The sequence below is a fragment of the Phyllostomus discolor genome, chromosome 3, assembly GCF_004126475.2.
Source record: "Phyllostomus discolor isolate MPI-MPIP mPhyDis1 chromosome 3, mPhyDis1.pri.v3, whole genome shotgun sequence".
In the NCBI taxonomy this organism is placed as follows: Eukaryota; Metazoa; Chordata; class Mammalia; order Chiroptera; family Phyllostomidae; genus Phyllostomus; species Phyllostomus discolor.
Window position 1 is genome coordinate 122,645,397 of NC_040905.2, and position 19,615 is coordinate 122,665,011.

A 19,615-nucleotide genomic window follows, 5' to 3' on the forward strand; every position below is an offset into this window, starting at 1 on the left:
ATGGCGAGCGCGGCCCGTGGGTCGGACAGGTGGACGCCGCTCAGGCTCCGGCTCCTAATGTTGGCGCTACTGGGGACGCAGCAGGTGAGAAGCGGGGCAGACATTCAGCCTCCAAAGGTCCGCGGACGCAGAGGGCTGGGGCGCGGCAGAGTAGCAGGGGTGTCTGGCTCTCCCTCGAGCTAGGGTGCCACCCAGCCGGCCTTTGGCGAGTGAAAACTTCTCAGCTTTGGGGAGTTGCCAGTTGCCCCCACAAACACCTAGCCAGACAGACGTGCCAGAGTGGAAAGGCGCAGGTGACCCAACACCCCGCCCCTCTTGCAGCTTGGGGTGCAAATGCAGAGAACAGCCTGGGGCAGGGGTTAGGGGGTAGGGTGGGGGCTGGCTTTACCTCGGAGCCTCCTGCTATTTCTGTAATCCCAGACGCTTTGGGAAATATGGTCAACTTAAAGGTCCTCTGAAAAATGCACCTACACACCGTTTTACAAATACAGGTGTCTTGACGTGCCACCTTCACCCATTACTGGACCAGAGGTTGAGAACTACTGGGATAAATAAACTGGAGGGGATGTGGGCATCTGGGAGAAGCCCGTTCAGAGTGGGAAAGTCCAGCCTTTCAGAAATGCAAGGAGAAGAGGCCCAGCCTGGAATCCAGTGAAGGGGGTGGGGGGGAGTCTCCAACGATGTTGGGTCTCCAGCCCCCCAGGACAGCCAACAGGATCACAATAGAGTTGGGCACTGCCAGGTTCAGCTCCCAGCTCTGGGTCCACCCCATGGCTGCCAAGTAGGAATGTGAGCCCAGTGTGGTGAGATCTGGTGTTTGCAGGGGGTGGGGGGTTGGGGGACAACAAGAAAAATCAGAAATCCAGATTTTAAGTAAAGTCTTTCCAGTGTTTTCATTGGCAGTTAATTAAAACCAAATTTTAAACATGATTATGGTCAAACAAAACTCCACTGTGGTCCACCAGTCTGCAGCTTCTTCTCTGGACCATGCTCCCCCCTGCCATGTTGCAGATCAGCAAACAGTGAGGAACCAGAGAGGCTGTGAGGGAGTTCCCTGACTCTCCCCCCAGACCAGTGGCAAGGGCCCTGGAGCAGGATGTGGCCTTTGCAGGGGTGTGGCTGGGCCACCCGGATGTCAGGGTTCCTGCTGGCAGCTCAGCCTCACATTGTTTGCTCAAGGAGGGGCTAGAGCAGGTGAGTTAGCCCAGCAGGGGACAGATGGAAGCCTGCCCTCCCTCAGCCTGGTCTCCTAAAGCAGCTGGGTTCATTTAGGGAGTCAAAGAGGCTGCCCTTACAAGAGGCAAACAGTGTGGTAAAGGAAAAAAAGACCAGGTGCTGCAATCTCAGAGCTGGTGGTTCAAGTCCCAGTTCTGCCATTTGTTACTCTGTGGCTGATTGTCTTACCTTCCTGAGCCTGTCTTCCTCACCTGCACAAAGATAACAATAATAGCACAGATCCCCTAGTAAGGGCCAGTATCAGTGATTTTATTTTATTTATTTATTTAGTTAGTTAGTTAGTAAAGGCCTTCAGTCTTCTTTGGGAAACCAGAAGGAATTGGGTGGGGAAAAGGGTGGGACTTCAACACAGGGGGAGCCAGGGAGCCAGGCCTTGACTTTGTAATCCCTCTCTAGAGTTGAGGAGATCAATAGGCATAGCTAAGAGCTTCCCCAGTCAGCTCTTCCCCTTCTTTTTCTGTCTCCTGAGGGTTTGGGAGTCACAGCCATCCCTGCCTGGGGCAAGGACAAGTGGTGGTCCGAGGCCTCTCAGAGAAGGTGGCTGTTTCCCACTGCAGGTCCAGACCCTCAATCCAGAGAGTCTCCTGCTCGTGTCCACCCTGGATGGGAGTCTTCACGCACTAAGCAAGCAGACAGGGGACTTGAAGTGGACACTGAAGGATGGTGAGCAAGGGGCAGTCACTCCTTTCTTTTTGGACCCCAAGTTAGAGTGGTGTCACTATGACGTAGAGAACAAGAACATAGGATCTAGAATTCCACAAGCCACGATCTGTAAGCAGCTTCACCACTTATCAGCTGTGTGGCCTTGGGAAAGCCACTCTACCTCTCTGAACATCAGAGTCCTCTCCTATAAAATAAAGCCAAGAGTAATGCCTCCCCTCCTCACAGAGTTCTCAGGAAGATTATAATACACACATGTCAGATGCTTGTGTTGGCGTCTGGCACACAGTAAGCACCCAGTGAATAGGAGCTATGCTTCTCAGTGGGGAGTGCAAAGGGGCCAACTCATTCTCCTTGTTCCTGTCCCTGCAGATCCCATCATCCAAAGGCCAATGTACATCTCAGAGTAAGTGACCTGTGGCCTTTTAAGGAGAGGACATCTGGGAGATGGGGGAGCCAGAGTGTCCAGAAGGAGTTTGGATGGGAGGAGGTGCATGATGGGCATTAGGGAAGGTAACTGGGCCTGGAGCTCTGTGTGCCTCCTGCAAGGGTGGGCTCCTACTAGCTGGGAAGTGGGAGGGAAAGGGCACCTTCGTGAAGCCAGGGGACGTGCATCTAACCCTCCACCACCCCCATTCCTCTCTGCTCTACAGAACGGCCTTTCTCTCAGATCCAGCTGATGGCAGCCTGTACATCTTGGGGACCCAGAAACAACAGGGATTAATGGTGTGCGTACTTCAGTGCTTGGGGATGAGGGAGGCTGGGGCTTCTGTTAGGCAGAGCACTGAGGGAACAGAGGGAGCAGCATGGTCAGAATCTGAGTGTCCTGCAGAGGGTAAGTCAGGGCTCTGGGCGCATTATTGGAAACCTGTCTGGAAAGATCTGTTGAAAGGGGCTTGTGGGGGTGGCTGTGGCTGTGTTCGCAAAGCAGACCGACAAGGAGGCTTTTCCAGGACTCTGAGCATTTTAAGGAGAAACCTATGTATCAGTTAGTGTTTACTAAATAATAAATGGTCCCAAACTCAATTTACTTAACTCACAACTTTGTGGGATGACAAGTTAGGTGGGGTGGTCTTGATTGAGCTTGCTTAAGCATTTGTGGTCAGCTGCTGGTCAGCAGGATAGCTCCTTTTTTGAAAGCTGCTCATGGTTGGCTGGCTTTCAACAGAAGCTGACAGAGGCCATAGGCTACATATGTCTCATCTAGCAGCAGGCAAGCCTGGTCTTGTTTACATGGTACCAATAAGGGAACTAAAAGCAGCAAGGGAGGGCAAGGCTAATGCACAAGAACTTCTCAAGCTTTACTGTTACCACAGTAGCTAAGGTCTCATCAGAAATGTCACATGGCCAAGCATAGAGGAACAGGAAGAACTTTGGCCATTTTTTCCATCTTCCACATCAGGATTGTGACGGGGGTTATTTAATGTGACTCAGGAGGAATGGGATGGAATATGCTTTGTCAAAATTCTGACTGTGCCAGGAAGACTGCCTACCAGAAAGGTCTTAAGTGTAAGAGTTAGAAGCTGAATTGGTAAGAAATGTTATTTATGAGTCAGACAAGGTCCCAGTGGCAGACAGCTGACACTCAATAGGATTGCTTGAGGAGATCTTGTTGAAAGGATTGCTTACAAAGGTGTGGGCAGAGTGAAGTTTCCTGTAGTCCATAACATAGTGTGGGGGGTGTTAGGACTATCAGCCCTAAGCTTAGAAGGACAGGATGGAGCAGTGACCATAACCTGGAGCCAGAGGGAGGGTGAGAAGAGGGCCACCTGCCAGGAGCTAAGGCCTTTGGGGCAGCAGGGGGGCGGGGGTGGGGACAGGGAGGGTGGTGACACCATCCAGGCCATGATAACTTTATGGAGCGGAGACGGGGATACATGCCCAATTTCACACTAACTGATACAGCCAGAGCATGTGGTGTCCACTGATGTCGTTCAAACAAGTGTGTTTTGGGGGTGGGGTGGGAGGGAGCAGGGTAGAGAGGGATGGGGAGTGGATCCCTAGTCACATCAGGGAGAGCCATCAGTAATCACACCACTCTTCCCCACTTCCCTGCATCTAGGATAAAGTTGAGGAGCCCTGACAAAGCACATCACATCCTCCATGATCTGGGCCCTCTCACTGCTCCAGCCTCCTCTCTCACCTACATGTGTGCACACGCACTCCGTTCAACTTAATATGCCAGCTCCAGGGCTTCACCCAAATTGTCCCCAATGTCTGGACTCCTCTATTTCTGGCTGCCAGTGGGAGGGCAGGGGGTGAGGGAGCAGGGGGCTCTACATTGTGCCCTCCTGGAGACTCAGGCTGCTGGAGGCTCCATCTCAGCCTGAGCTTCTCAATCACCAAAGCAGAAGAGGCAAATGTGACCCACACATAGATTCTCTGTGTCCTCATGGCAGTGACATGTGTCTTCTCTCCTCCCCTCCTGCTGGCTAAAGCAGGCCTCAAAGCCATACATACCTACTTGAAGCAGAGAAGGAAGTGCGACCCCACCAGAAGCCAGGAGAGCCACAATATTTGTGAGAAGTGTGCCCCTTCCCCAGCTCTTTCTTACTCATCCCTCCAGTCCCAATACAAAATCCAAACTCCTTCCCAACTGTGATGTTGCCTCCAGCTACCCTCACTTCCGATCACTCCTCCCCTCTCCGATCCCTTGGAGGCACACCAGCCTCACCCGTGCAGTGATGAGCTCTCCCTGCCTCTGCACTGGCTGTCCCCTGCCCAGAGCGCTGTTCCTCCAAGTGTCCCTGTGGCTCACTCCCTCACCTACCAAGCCAGCCACCCTATGAAAACTGGTATCTCAGATCACTTTTTAGCCTAGTTCTCTGGGTTTGTTTGTTTTTTTATGGTATGCGAATTTTTTGTTTGTTTATTCTCTCTCTCCCACACACACCAGAATGTAACTGCAGAAGGAACTTTATTGGTCTTGGTTACTACTAGGTCCTGGCATTAAATGGTTGATGAATGAAGGAATGAATGTACTTCCTCCAGCAGCTTTTCAGTTCCCCAACATCTACAATAGGTGCCCCTAAGTTTCTTTCAGGAACACTAACCACACCATAACAATTACAGGTGGTAATGACCTCCTTTGTTGTTGGTCCTGTGCCCCCAGGAAACCCCAGCTCTCTTTCCCTCACACACCCAGCATCCTCTGTTGTGTGTGCCTGGGGTGCTGTCTGACAACAGCTTTGTATGTGGAGTTTGGGGATTTTTCTATATGTATAACTTTTCATTTTTGCATAATTTCAAATATAAGAAAAAATGAAAGAATAGTACAAAAAAATTTATTCCTTTTACCCAAGTTCATTGTTTTTAACATCTTACCACATCTGCTTTTGCTCTCTCTAGATGGATGATAAACAGATAAATAGAATGTCAAGAATATTACATATGTATGTATAAAATTTCTTTTTCTGCCCTGGCTGGTGTTGTTGAGTAGATTGAGAGCTGGCCTGCACCTGTAAACTGACAGGTGACTGGTTCAATTCCCAGTCAGGGCACATGCCTGACTTAAAGTCCAGGTCCCTAGTTAAGGGCGCACAAGAGGCACCCCATGTCCAATGTATCTCTCGAACATCAGTGTTTCTCTCCCTCTCTTTCTCCATCCCTTCTCCTCTCTCTAAAAATAAATAAAATATTTTTAAAAATTTCTTTTCCTGAACCATGCATTCAAGAGTGAGTTACAGACATTATACCCTTTACTCCTAAAGTGGCACTATGTATTTCAAAGAACAAGGACTTTTTCCTACATAGCCTGGGTATAAATGAATAAAATAAAGAAACTTAACATTGATGCAATAGCATTATGTAATTCACAGCCCATGTTAATTTTGTTCAGTGTTCCAATGGTGCACTTTATTGTTTCCTAGTCCAGAATTCAAATCAGACTCACCACAGCATTTGGTTGTCATGTCTCTCGAGATCCTTCAAACTGGAACAGTTTCCCAACTTCTCTAAGCCTCTCTGGAAAATGGAAACAATTATTGTGCTTCATAAATAGGTTGTATGAGTTTTTCTGCTCTTACTCCTTTCTGGAACTTTCTGTCTCCTCAGAAACTGCCGTTCACCATCCCTGAGCTGGTTCATGCCTCCCCATGCCGCAGCTCAGATGGCGTCTTCTACACAGGTAAACATCTCTCCAGCCTGTGGGTCCAGGTCCAGGAAGCAGGGACAGGGACTAAAATCATGAAAGGCCAGCCTGGCACAAAATGGACAGGCTGCACACCTTCTCCCAGGCTGTCTTGAGGCCTGACACACATTCCACCTCCACAGGCCGAAAGCAGGATGCCTGGTTTGTGGTGGACCCTGAATCAGGGGAGACACAGATGACACTGACCACAGATGCCCTTTCTACTCCCCGCCTCTACATCGGCCGCACGCGTGAGTTGGGCCCTGGTTCTGGACGGCCCCCTCTTTTGCTATGGCCAGACCCAACAATTGTTCTCCAGGATGAATTGGGCCAGTCTGTCAATTTGTCAGCCAACAAACATTTCACTGAGCACTGAACAAAGGCCAGAGGATAGAGCAGTAGCCAGGATAGACCTGGTTTCTGCCCTTGTGATACTCACAGACTCTACCCGAGGCTGGGTGCTCAGAACCCCACCTCCATGAGATGGCTGACACCCTCTGAGTCAGGGGATGGGAGGAGTATCACATGGGCCTGTGTGGTAACTTTACCTCTGGGCACCCTCAGAGTACACAGTCACCATGCATGACCCCCGAGCCCCTGACCTTCACTGGAATACCACCTACCGTTGCTACTCGGCACCCCCCATGGACGTCTCTACTGGAAAATGTGAGTGCCATCTTTCTCTGGACCCATCTTGGAGCAACGTCCTCAATTCAGGGAACCCTATGTGGTATCCATGACCAAGCCTCACCACATTCTGACCTATTTGACTTCCTTCGGGGGTCCCACATGAATGATACACCTTTGATGGATGACTCTAAATAACCCTCCTCAAATGACCCCTCTCAACACCCAGCATGACCCTCCTGTACCCTGAGCAGCCCTAACATCCTCACTCCTTCACGCTCCAAGTGAGCCCAACCAGGTCCCCCTGGGTGACTCCAAGCAATCTACACACATCCTGAGCAGTCCCCTCACGTCCTAACTGAGCCCTAATGTTAAATGACCCCTGACAGATAACCCTAAGTTACCTTTCCCTAGATAACCCTGACCACATTCTTGATATTACGACTATTCTACCAGACTTCCTGAGTGACCTCACAGGGACCTCTAGGCAACCCCTGGTACATTGACTCTGTCACTTCACAGGACACATCAGAAGTAACAGCCCCAGGGCCCCTGACTGACCTCTTTCACACACTAAATGATACCCAAGTGACCCACATGCCTGCCAGTCATCATGATTGCCCATCCTAAGTCATCAGTCAGAGCCTAAGTGACTGACTGCTCCACACCCTAACTGGTCTCTCTCAAGTAACATGTGAGTCACCTTCAGATGACCCTGATTGACCCCTACATTCTACAGAGCCCCCAGTTGACCCTGACAGATCCAAGTGCCCCAGAGAACTTTGACTGACCTTCCCATGTCCTGCAACCCTCCAGGTGATCTCGCCTGAACTGCACACACTTGAGTAGCCCTCCTGATGGCCCACCCTCAGAGCAGCTCCCTCACCCCGAGATGCTCTGAGGTACCTCACATCAGAGCTCCCTGAGCACATCTCCCCAGCCATCTTTCTTGGCAGACATGAGCCACCTGGCATCCTGTGGGATGGGCCTGCTGCTAACTGTGGACCCAGGAAGTGGGGTGGTGTTGTGGACACAGGACCTGGGTGTACCTGTGATGGGCATCTACACCTGGCACCAGGACGGCCTGCGCCAGCTACCCCATCTCACATTGGCTCGGGACACCCTGCACTTCCTCGTCCTCCGTTGGGGCCACATCCGACTGCCTGCTTCAGGTCTCCAGAACACAGCCACCCACTTCTCTGTCTTGGATATCCAGCTGCTGTAGGTATCTATGACTGGGGACTGGGGAGGACCCTCTGGAAGCATGTAGCCCATGCCCATTTGGCAATGTGATGTCTGACCCTGACATACCAGTACAGTTGAGCCAGAGGTCCAAATATCTCAAAATATCAACCAAACTTGCTGATAAATAACCAGTGTCCTGCATCACTCCTTGTGTGCTCCAGGATCTCCTAGTCAGCTCCACTGTTCAGCAACTGACAGGGTAAAATGTGGCCTAGGAGGTTGTCTCCAGGTCTCCACTCCAGTGCTACAGCTGGCACCTGTTCTGCTTGGTAGGTGCTGTGCCTTATTGATTATTGAAGACTGTCACCCTACCTTACAGCACTAGAAACCTTTAAGTCCCCATCTTGGGGAGCCAAGTGGTAGACTGGGAAAGTCAGGGATTTGGCACTCATTCAATTTGCTCTGCAAATATTAATTGAGCACTTACTCTGTGTCAGCTATTTGTTAGGCTCTGGGAATACAGTAATACAGCCAGTATTCCTACCTACAGAAATCTTAGTGTCTAGTAGAGGAGATAGGTGTATAAAGAGGCAATTATGATATTATAAAGGATAAGAGAAGAATAGGTTTGCCATTCTAGGAATGTATAGGAAGAGGAACTAAATTGAGACTGGTAGCAAGAGGCAGTCATGGAATGCTTCCTGGAGGAAGGGACATTCAAGTTAAAACCTAAAGGATAAATAGGAAATGAAAGAGAGAGAGAGCACTTCAAAACAACAAACACTTACTATCTTTCAAGATTCTGTGGGTCAGCTGGATGGTTTTCTGGTCAGGGAGGCCTTAGTTAATATGTGCAGTCAGCTGGTGGCTTGGCTGAGCTTGGATAATCTAGGATGGTCTCACTCACCTGTCTCATAGATGGTGAACTATTTAGCTTAGAAAGTGTCAGATAATATCTTTTATGCCCCAGCAGGCTAGCCTGGTTTTCTTCCCATGGTGGTCTTAGTTTCAAAGAACAATACAGGAGGACAAGTCTCTTATACAAGTACTTCTTAAGCCTCTACTTGTATCATACTTACTATTGTCTCATTGTCCAAAGCAAGTCAGATGGCCAAGCCCAGAAGTGATGTGGAAGGGGACAATACATGAGTACAGTAGCAACTGAAACCACCCACCACCATTACTCATCTTTCTCCCTTTTCCTTTCCCCCACTAGGATGACGCTGTATGTAGGGAAGGATGAAGCTGGCTTCTATGTTTCCAAAGCACTGGTTCACACAGGGGTGGCCCTAGTGGTGAGAGGGGGTCTCTGAGTGGGCAGAAAGAGGGGATGGAGCAGGAGCGCCCCCCTCACTCATGATGCCATCTTCTGTTACAGCCTCGTGGACTGACCCTGGCCTCCACGGATGGCCCCACCACAGATGAGGTGACACTCCAAGTCTCAGGAGAGCGAGAGGGCTCACCTAGCACAGCTGTCAGATACCCCTCAGGCAGCGTGGCCCTCCCTATCCAGTGGTTGCTCATTGGTGAGATTCCCTAGCTCAAATTTGGCATAGATGAAGATGAAGGACCTGTGATCCTGCCTTCTGAGCTGGAAGGCTGAGGTTACCTTCAGCACACTGACTTTTTCACTGTCCCTTAGGACACCATGAGCCGCCCCCAGTCCTGCACACCACCATGCTGAGGGTCCATCCCACCCCAAGGAGTGGAACTACTAAAACCAAACCCTCCAAGAGCATGCAGTCTCCAGCCCTCTTATTGGAGGTCAGTGCTGAAAGGTCAGAGAGCTTAGAGGGAGACTAGGCCAGTGGGTGGGCAGCCACTAGACATTTTCCTTGGGCTTCTAGGAATAATATTTGGGGTGGGTCAATTGACCTCACATAGTTTCCTAGAATAAAAGCACTTGTTGTTAGAAAGGTCAAAAGATATTGGCATCTAAATTGTGAAACATGGGTCACGGTTTTCTTTACTCTTCTTTAGTGTCAGAGTTACACAGAGTTTATCAAGTGAGAAGTCAAAACAGAAAAACTGCAAAAGTTTTTCTCCTTGGAGAGAGTTGGACAAGAATCATTAGTAGTTCAAGGTTAGAAGGAATAGACATGCTTTAGAGCAATAATTCTCAAGTCTGGCTGCTCATTAGAATCACCTGGATATCCACCCCCACCCCACTGAATTAAGAATCTCTGGAGGTGGATATCTGCATGTTTGGTAATTTCCCCCAAGTATTTGTAATTTTTTAGTGACACCCCAGGAGATGCTGGTCATTGGCCAGGTTTGGAAGCCCAGTCTCCTGGAGCACCACGATACTTCAGCACCACGGAGAGAGCCCTGTCCCCACCACAAGGACCACCCTACTCACTGCCCCTTATGCTGAACCCAGCCCTGTACTGGTTGATGAAGGATTAGGGGTTCCCAGTAAGAGGGGTTGCAAAGAATGAGAGCCCCTTTGTCCCCAGCTCCTGAGTGTGAGTCGGGAGGAAACTTGGGACCTGGAGCTGCACCCTGAAGAGAAAACTTCACACTTGGATCCAGGACTAGGACCCCAAGACCTGCTGGTAGCCAGCCTCACTGCGGTCCTCTTAGGAGGGTGGATTCTCTTCTTGATGAGGCAGGTAAGCCCCCCACCCCAACCTCAGGTCTGTTTTACGGTATCCTAGGGACAACTCTGCCCCTCCTCTTCAAAACCTCTCAGCAACTGTCTCACCCAGCTCCGATTCTGCCCCCTGCCTTCTGCCCAGCAGCTCCCCAAGCCCCTGTTACTGTGGTTTGTGTGTTCATGGTCCAGTGCAGGCTGTCTCAGGCGCAGCTGCTGGGCCCACCAAAGGGCAGGACCTGGCCAGGGCCGAGCTCCTGTAGGCCCTTGTGTTTCATTGGCAGCAGCTGGTAGAGAAGCAACAACAGGCTCCCATGGCACCTGCAGGCCCTCCTGCCATCTCACAGGATGCTCTGTCCCAGCTCTCGAGGATCACCCCACAGGACCAAAAGAGGCTGCAAAGCCCCTCTGAGAAAACCCAGCCACCTGAAGACCCTGAAGGTGAGCTTAAGTAACAGAAAAGGGCATTGTCAGGGACAGAGAAAAGAGAAGAGCTGGTTTAGCTTTAAAGGCAGTTTATTAGAAGCCACTAGTGGGGTAGCTAAGCCTAAATGAGTTGATAAGAGAGTATTTCGAATAGTGCCTGCTATGTAGTTAAGCACTCTAGACATGTCTGCCATCTTTTTTTATTATTGTCATTATTTCCAAGGATTGTGCGTGCAGATAGAGCTGGGTGTACTCTAGAGCTGGGTGTGAACTTTCATGAATTGCCTAACTCCTCTGAGCCTTGGTATTCTCATCTATCACATGGAAATAATAACACCCACCTCATTACATCACCTCACTGGGAGAGGTCACCACCACCATCATTTAGTAAATCGTACGGAGGTGATGGTATATGTGATAAAATAATATCATATTTGGGAATAATAGTAAATTACCTAGGTACCATTTGGTACCATCCCCTCTTTAGGGCTTTTAATTTTTTAAATACTCTTTTTTTCTCAATTTACTCCTGTGGGATGCCCCTCAGGGCCTTCCTCATGCTTTCATTAATCTGCTTCTCCTACTAATCCAAGCTTTTTATTCTGCTTCTTTGGCTCTGGGCTGGGTTGTCCTTCAGTCCTTTGCATAAGCTGCTGCTGTCACCTCCCAGTCACTGCTAAAACCACAACTTCATGCCTTAGAGCCTTAATTCAGGTTGAAGTTCACCCCATATGTAGCTCAGGGATCTGGTGCTTTCCCCAACTTTCACCTTTATGTTCACCTTGCCTCTAAGGAAAGGGAACAGCTCCCCTTCCTCAGGGGTCAGTTCTCCTGGAAAGTTCCCACCAGAGTCCTCTCCATTGAGCCCTGAGTGTTGCAGTTCCTGTCACTTTACTGGCTCTGGGTAGGTTTCACTGCACCCCGAAACACTCATCTCCTTGGACCTGCTGACTCGAGCAGAGTCTTTCCCGCACAACCCAGGTCATTCTCGTCAAATGGCCCTGTAGTTCCTCCTTGCCATCTTTCTTCTCTCACAACTGTCTCTCACCCCACAGCCCATGAGACCCCAGGCACTGACAGGATATTAATTCCTTCCACAGATATCTCCTCAATTACCTTATAAGTCAGTATTACTATAATAATCCTTGGAGGAGGAGAAAACATGATATTGAAATCCAGCCCTGGTTCAGCTAGGATACCTTGTTATATACAATACCTATTTTTTTTACTCCCATAAAAGAATAATCAAAGTAATATTGGTGCTTCAGGACAACCCCAGAAAACAAAACACCCAGATGGAGCCTGGTGCCTCTGTTATGACTCTGTGGTACCAGTCTCTATGTAATACTGGATTTCCTCTGTTATTATTTTTTAAAGATTTTATTTATTTATTTTCAGAGAGAGCAGAAGGGAGGGGGAAAGACAGGGAGAGATTGAGACACATTGATTGCCTCTCACACGCCCCCAGCTGGGGACCTGGCCCACAACCCAGGCCAGGAATTGGACCAGCAACCTTTCAGTTTGCAGACTGACGCTCAATCCACTGAGCCACACCAGCCAGGCCCTCTATTTTTTTTTTAACTTATTCTTTCACTTCCTTTGTTTAAAGTGCTGATAAACTCTTAACTCTGGTGTTTTCATAACCTCTAGGCAAAGGCCAAAGAGGACAGGCAGTTGTTAGGCGGCGTGATAGATGCTGTGATAGTGAGGTCACACAGGGAGCTGTGTGGACACAGAGGAGGGCACACAACTCATATGTGGGGAAATAGTAAATGTCTTTGAAGTGATGGCTAAGCTCTGGTCCCAAGGATCAGAAGTAATTACCCAAGCAAGCTGGAGGTACTGCAGCAGGAATATCCAGGGGGCACCAACACCATGAGCAATGGTTCAGAGGTGAGAGAAAGCAGGATAGCAGGGTGTACATTCTGGAAATGGAAAGGAGTGTTGCAACTCATGCCCATGTGTAGGCCAGCTGGATAAAGGAGCGAAGCTGCCATGTAGAAGAGAGGATAGGGAGTAACTGGGACTGTAGCAAACTGGAGAGTAGGTGCCTTGTCTAAACTGCTTTACAGATGAGAAAACCAAGGTCACAGCAGTTAAGTACATGCCCAAGTATACATGCAGAGAAAGTGGCAGCACCAGGCATTGGACCCGGGCAGTCTGGCACCAGGATAGGCATGGAAGGAGGGAAGTCTGAAGCAAGGTAAAGGCAGGGTGGGTCTGGACTGGGCAGTAGTGGCTCCCTGAGTCCGCACCCTCCTCTCCCCCTAGCTGAGCAGCTCACTGTGGTGGGGAAGATCTCCTTTAACCCCAAGGATGTGCTGGGCCGAGGGGCAGGCGGAACTTTCGTTTTCCGGTGAGTGGCAGCCGGGAGCCAGGCTAGAGATGTGGCCCTCACAGCTCTTTCAGTACTGTCCCTTGGAAAGCTGTTCTCTCAAGGATCTCCCAGGTGAGTGCAGGCTGGTGCCTGGCGCCAGTCCTAAGTTTTCCTTTATCTGCCTTATCTGAACCTCCATTCTCCCACCTACCAGGGGACAGTTTGAGGGGCGGGCAGTGGCTGTCAAGAGGCTCCTTCGTGAATGCTTTGGCCTGGTCCAGCGGGAGGTCCAGCTGCTGCAAGAGTCAGACAGGCACCCCAACGTGCTCCGCTACTTCTGTACAGAGCAGGGACCCCAGTTCCACTACATCGCCTTGGAGCTCTGCCCTGCCTCCTTGAAGGAGGTGAGGCTGGAGTGCAGGGAGGAGTGGATAGAAGGCCTGGAGGTCCTTGGCTACAAAGTGACTTTTGCCCCTCCCTGCTCCTCAGTATGTGGAGAGCCCAGAACTGGACCGCTGGGGCCTGGAGCCTGAGACAGCACTGCAGCACCTCATGTCTGGCCTGGCCCACCTGCATTCCTTACACATAGGTACCCACCCACCTCCCATTCCCCACTGCCACCCTGCCTTCCTCACCACCTCTCTCAGCTGCCTTCCACCATCACAGTGCACCGGGACCTGAAGCCAGCCAACGTGCTCATCACGGGGCTTGACAGCCAGGGCCGAGGCAGAGTGGTTCTCTCCGACTTCGGCCTCTGCAAGAAGCTGCCAGCTGGCCGCTGTAGCTTCAGCCTGCACTCAGGTGTCCCCGGCACAGAGGGCTGGATAGCACCTGAGCTCCTTCACCTCCTGCCCCCAGCCAGCCCTGTGAGTTATCCCATCGCCCTGGCCCAGCGCCTCTCATGCCCAGGGTCCATATCACTGCTATGTGAGCTTGAACTTGTTTCTTCATCTATAAAGTGGGATAATTAATCCTTTCTTACTTAGAGCAGTGGCTCTCAACCAGGGACTATTTTACCACCTAGGGGCACTGGACAATGTCTAGAGATATTTTTGGTAACCACACTTTGTGGTTGGGGGTAGGGGGCGGTTGTTTCCAGCATCTGGTGGATAGAGACCAACAACACTGCTAAATATCCTGTGACTATCCATCCATAACAAAATATGATCAGGCCCAAAGTGTCAGCAATGCTGAGGCTTAAGAAACTCTAAGCTATAATGGTTTTAACTCTTCACTGTGCTGCAGAAGTACTGGAGAACCTAAAAAAATCAGCGGCCCAGGCCCCACATTCAGTGATTACAGCCTGCTTAGCTGGGGTAAGGCCTCAGGGTTTTCAGGTACAGCCATGGTGGAGAACCACTGGGGGCGATGGTCTGGGGAGCATCCATCCAATGAGTTAATATGGTTGAAGCACAGAGCAGTGCCTAAACCCAGAGACATTTGAGTTTGAGGCCCCAGGAGTACAGATTATTGAGCCATCAATGTGTGTGTAGAAGTTGTAGTCATGGGCATAGATGACAATAGCACAAAAGGAGTCACTAAGCAAAGCCACCCCCACCCCTAAAGTTTAGAGAAAGCTAAAAGTGGCAACATGAAGGCCCAAGGACCACAAGCACTGTTAGGAGCCTATACAGGTTCTTTTCATTTTTAATTAGTGCCAATATTTTAACTTTTGGGAAATTGCACTTAAATATCTGCGTTTCTGGATCCTCTTGGGAAATGAAAGCTCTAACACCCCGAGAGTGCCTTGAAGGCAACCAGCCAGAGCTCACTACCAGCTGCTGCCTGTGGACAGAGTCCTCTCCACTTGCCTCATACCTGGCCAGCTTCACTCAGTGATGTTACCTGCTAGATCTGGAGGAATGACTCTTGAAAACCTGAACGAGAAGCTCAGTAGGCACAAAGATTTTGGATGAAAACCATGGACCCTGTTCAGTGGTGCAGGGGGAGGGGATTTAGGGCCAAGGGGATACCTCTCAGGAAGCACCTCTGAGTTCTACCCTGAACCAAACTCTCCCTGGAGAATTCAGCCAGGCAGGCTTCCTGGAAGCACACTCCCTCCTTACGCTCTTTTCTCTGGCCCCAGACCAGTGCAGTGGACATCTTCTCTGCAGGCTGCGTGTTCTATTATGTGCTTTCTGGCGGCAGCCACCCCTTTGGAGAGAGTCTTTATCGCCAAGCAAACATCCTTGCAGGGGCTGCCTGTCTGGCTCACCTGGAGGAAGAGGCCCATGGTGAGGGGACCTGGCCCAGCAAAGGGAGGAAGCAGGTCATGAGTCTGGGCAGTCTAAAGCCATCCCCTTTCTCCTACAGACAAGGTGGTTGCCCGGAGCCTGGTTGAGGCCATGTTGAGCCCACAGCCGCAGGCGCGCCCCTCTGCTCACCAGGTGTTGGCCCACCCCTTCTTCTGGAACAGAGCCAAGCAGCTCCAGTTCTTCCAGGTTAGGGGAAATCTTGGGAATGGGCTCAGTAAGTCCCAAGTTTAGATCCTGAGTAACAAGGGGAAGCCAGATTGGTTGGGGGAAAGGGAATTGTCTACCTGCACCAGGTAGTCTGGATCCTTATCTAAGCCAAAATGGACCCCAAACTCCTAAATGTTGCCATTTCAGCCCTCTAGTCCACTCATCACCACTTCCCCAGGCCCAGCTGCCCCTTGGGTGAGAGGACACCATTGCTTTCACCCCTAGTTGTCACTTGTGCTATACCTGTGCCCAGAAAGCCCATTCTAACTTGTATGACCTTGGGCAAGGGACTGCCTCTGAGCCTGCTTGCTCATCTGTAAAATGGAGGACTACAGTATCTACCTCATGGGTCAGGGAAGACCTGGTGGGATAACATGGGAGGGAGAAAGGACTCCTGGACTTGTGACCTCTGGAACTGGTCACAGGCTCAGGAGCTCTCTGGGGGTCCTAGGACGTCAGTGACTGGCTGGAGAAGGAGTCTGAACAGGGGCCCCTGGTGATGGCACTGGAGGCAGGAGGCTCCATCGTGGTCCGGGGCAACTGGCACAAGCACATCTCGGTACCACTGCAGTCAGGTAGAGGCCAGATGCTGGGAGGGCCAGGAAGGCCAAGGGAAGTCCAGTGGGGACAGCTTTGCCAATGATTTCCCTGCCGACAGATCTGAGAAGGTTCCGATCGTATAAGGGGACTTCAGTGAGAGACCTGCTTCGAGCTATGAGGAACAAGGTGCGTTCTAGGGCTCGGGTGGGGCCTGGCTCTTGGCAAGAACTGGTCACAACTGAGCCAGGGCTGTACTCTAATCTCTCCAGAAGCACCACTACAGGGAGCTCCCAAGTGAGGTCCGGCAGGCCCTAGGCAATATCCCTGACAGCTTTGTCCAGTACTTCACAGACCGCTTCCCACAGCTGCTTCTCCACACACACCATGCCATGAGGAGCTGCGCATCCGAGAGCCTCTTCTTGCCCTACTATCCACTGGCCTCAGGGGCTAGGGAGCCATGCCCAGAGGCAGTTGGAAGCTGAGGCCAGCCAGCCCAGAAGTGGGCCTCGGGCTGAGACTGGCCTCAGCATCAGAAAATACCTGCAGAGACTTGGCAGCCTGGGGACAGATACTGGAGATATGCTGAGAGCCCAGGTGCCAAGCACCCCTTGGAATACAAGAAAAAAAAAATCTCATGTGTTTAATATATATAAAGGCAAGGAAAGGACAGTCCTGAATCCAACAGCAATATTCTGTACATACGGCAGGGTTGAGAAGGAAGGGAAGGGGCCACAGAACCCACACTCGAACATGTACAAAAATAACTTACACAGCAGCCCCCACCTGCTATGGCTCTCTCCACAGCTACCAGGGTTGGGGACACACTATAGAAACCAGCACTGTGGGAGCTAACCACAACAGGCCAAGGTGCTGGGGGGGGGAGGGGGGGGGGAGGGTCACCAGTCCAGAGGGGACAGGCCTACGAGGAGGCCTTGAGGCGATTGGTGGCCGAGCGTGAGCTCAGCAGCTTGTCCACCATGGTGCGGGCATATCGGAGCCGGCTGGCCAGCTCCTTGGAACAGCCATATTCCTCCAGGAGGCTCAGGCGGTATGTGCGAAAGTCCCGCTTCTCATTAATGTAAGTCACGGCAGCCATCAGTGGGCACAGGATGAGTTTGGTGTGGTCCTATGAGGGAAGGAAGGGGATGGGCAGACAGAGGATGATCGGTGGATTAAAGATGTAGGTGCCAGTGTAAAGAAGTATAAGGAAGACAGCCCAGCTGGTTGAGGGACCTCACTCCACTCTGTTCCTGCTACTAAGAACAGGTCCCATACCTCCCACTCCCATCCAACTCTGTGAGCTCAAGGTGGGTGCAGATCCCCATCATCTCTCTCTCTCTGCCCCGGCTCACCTGGAAGAAGTTGATCTGCACAGAGCCATTACTAAGGTGCAGGATGATGGCACTGCGGGTACGAAACCAGGTACGCAGATAGGGCAGCCGGGCCAGCTCATCACCCTCCCGCGGTGTGATATTGGCCCCCGCCTTCAGCAAGTGTTCGCTCATGTAGTTTCGGAAATACTTAAGGAGGGTGATCTAGTTGGAGAGTCAGGGAGGGAGTCCAGAGTTAGAACCCAACACCTGGCACATCACCCACTCCCAGCAGCACCAGGCCGCGTGGGCCAGCCAGCACTCACCTTCTTTATCAAGGAGTGGGGATGGGAATTCACAGTGAGGTAGGACTCGGTGCCGTCACGCTCTATGTACTGCAGGCTGTCACCGTCGTTGTAGAGGATAAGGCGTGTTGAGTCATTGAAGAGCACCCCTACGCTGTTGTCACACAGTTGATATCCTGGCAGTAGTGGGGGAAGACCTCATAAAGGGGAGCAGGGAGCAAGGGAACACTGGGAGCTGGCACTGGGATGGAGATGGGAGGGCGGAGAGAGGACTTTACAGCCAAAGAAGGCAAAAGCCTGTAATAAACCAAGGAATCACAGGCTGTCCCTGGGCCACCCACCCAGTCTGGAGGAAACCTACCAAGGCCATACTTGTCCGAATAGTCCACCCACTTGCTGACCCAGAAGATGGGGATGCAGGCAGGATCCTCAGCCTCTTCTGGGATGGAAACAGACAGAGGACTGGTCAGAACCAGTCTCTTCATCTCAGGTGGCCCATGAAGGCTTGCTGGACATCCCACCTGGGCTCAGTCAAGCAAGAGGCCTGGGGCCACACAGAGCAAAGCAAGGCCTCTGCTGCCAACAAGCTCAGGCAAGTAGCAGGACACACATGTAAGCAACAAGTTATAATGCAGAGCACCAAGTTCCACTCATTTACTCAACTGATCCATTTAATCAAAGGCCTACTGTGTGCTGGGCACTGTCACAGCTACAGTGAGCAATGACCAAAACTCAGCCTTCATGAAGTTTGCATTCTAGTCACAGGGACATAGGCTAATCAAAATAAACAGAACAAAGTAAGTTGCTTCCGTCCTGGGGAGAGTCAATGGCTGATTATCCAGCTTTCCAGTTTTGAGTGATTAAAAAATTGTAAGAAGATAGGCAATTCCACATACATCAAAATGTTAGGCTCAGTAACAGCAATAATCCCTTCTTTTAAACACAGAAAACCAACATGGAAACTTTGGAATATGTCAGGTGAGAGGTGTTACAGATAATATAAAGCAGGTATGGGATGGCAAGTACTAGGAGTGGGGACAGGAAACGCTCATGAGGGGGGACATCAGAGTGGACATTTGGAAAGCACGAGAGTGTGAGCCATGCAGATATCTGCAGGAAGAACATTCCAGAAGAGACTGGGCAAGCAAAGCCCTGAGGCTGAGCATGTCTGGGTCTATTTTTTCACCCGTCTAGAAGGCTAATCAGGAATTCTTTGAATAGAAGAAACATGTGTAAAATGTGGATCAAGGTAGTACAGTGAGGTGCTGGGAGATGAGGCAGTTGAGACAGAACAGATGAGTCAGAAATCAGAAGGAGCCAGACCATGGAGGGCCTTGGGCTAACTCATTGGGATTTTAATCTACAGAAATGGGGGAACTAAACATATTATGGGGACAGAAGCCTACACAAGCCACTGCACTCTGCTGGCTGAGACTCCCTGCCCTCTAGAGATGCCTCAGGCAACCTCCCACCCCAGGCTACTGCAGTACCCACCTTGCCTCACCAGCCCCCGATCTGAGGGCTTAGAGGCATTGACGCTGTGCAGTTGCTGCAGCAAGTCACCAAGGTGGCAGTCCACTGCCTCACTGGTCTCTCGGACTGCTGGTTCCTCTTTTTCTCGGGGCTGCTCAGGCATGGAGTTCTCTGTGCCTAGGAGAGAAGATAAGACATAGTCATTAGCTGGGTGAAAAACAGGCAGGTTGGGAGGGGCACAGGATGCCTTGCCACAGCTGGTACTCTCCCCAGAGGAAATCTTTTAACTGCTATTGCTTTAGGTAGACTGAGTCAGTGACAGGTTATTAGAGCTCATACTCTAAGAACAGGC

At 50.9% G+C, this 19,615-nt stretch overlaps 2 protein-coding genes across 2 annotated transcripts in view; one reads left to right on the forward strand and one right to left on the reverse strand.

Annotated features, from left to right (window-relative positions):
- On the forward strand, positions 1-16,834 carry ERN2 (endoplasmic reticulum to nucleus signaling 2). Its single transcript, XM_036020098.1, has 23 exons — positions 1-84; positions 1,012-1,022; positions 1,706-1,899; positions 2,269-2,302; positions 2,550-2,622; positions 5,950-6,022; positions 6,169-6,276; positions 6,590-6,691; positions 7,609-7,873; positions 9,054-9,132; positions 9,216-9,363; positions 9,480-9,601; positions 10,294-10,449; positions 10,793-10,871; positions 13,128-13,212; positions 13,388-13,577; positions 13,663-13,762; positions 13,840-14,039; positions 15,260-15,407; positions 15,487-15,614; positions 16,087-16,210; positions 16,294-16,361; positions 16,445-16,834. The coding sequence occupies exons 1-23, from the start codon at positions 1-3 to the stop codon at positions 16,655-16,657; spliced, it is 2,784 nt and encodes a 927-aa protein (XP_035875991.1). The 3' UTR covers positions 16,658-16,834.
- PLK1 (polo like kinase 1) overlaps positions 16,800-19,615 on the reverse strand; it is a 12,112-nt gene continuing 9,296 nt past the window's right edge. The window contains exons 6-10 of the mRNA XM_028521703.2: positions 19,285-19,440; positions 18,152-18,229; positions 17,812-17,966; positions 17,528-17,710; positions 16,800-17,301 (exon numbers count right to left, since the gene is read on the reverse strand). Coding sequence (XP_028377504.1) covers positions 17,095-17,301; positions 17,528-17,710; positions 17,812-17,966; positions 18,152-18,229; positions 19,285-19,440 — 779 coding nt within the window. The 3' untranslated portion in view covers positions 16,800-17,094. The remainder of the gene's footprint in view (positions 17,302-17,527; positions 17,711-17,811; positions 17,967-18,151; positions 18,230-19,284; positions 19,441-19,615) is intronic.

Coding starts and splice junctions, on each gene's coding strand:
- ERN2 (XM_036020098.1), top strand. CDS start 1: ATGGCGAGCGCGGCCCGTGGGTCGGACAGGTGGACGCCGCTCAGGCTC. Junction 10,450..10,792: donor TTCTCTTCTTGATGAGGCAG/GTAAGCCCCCCA, acceptor GCTCTGTCCCAG/CTCTCGAGGATCACCCCACA. Junction 13,213..13,387: donor GGCGGAACTTTCGTTTTCCG/GTGAGTGGCAGC, acceptor CCCACCTACCAG/GGGACAGTTTGAGGGGCGGG.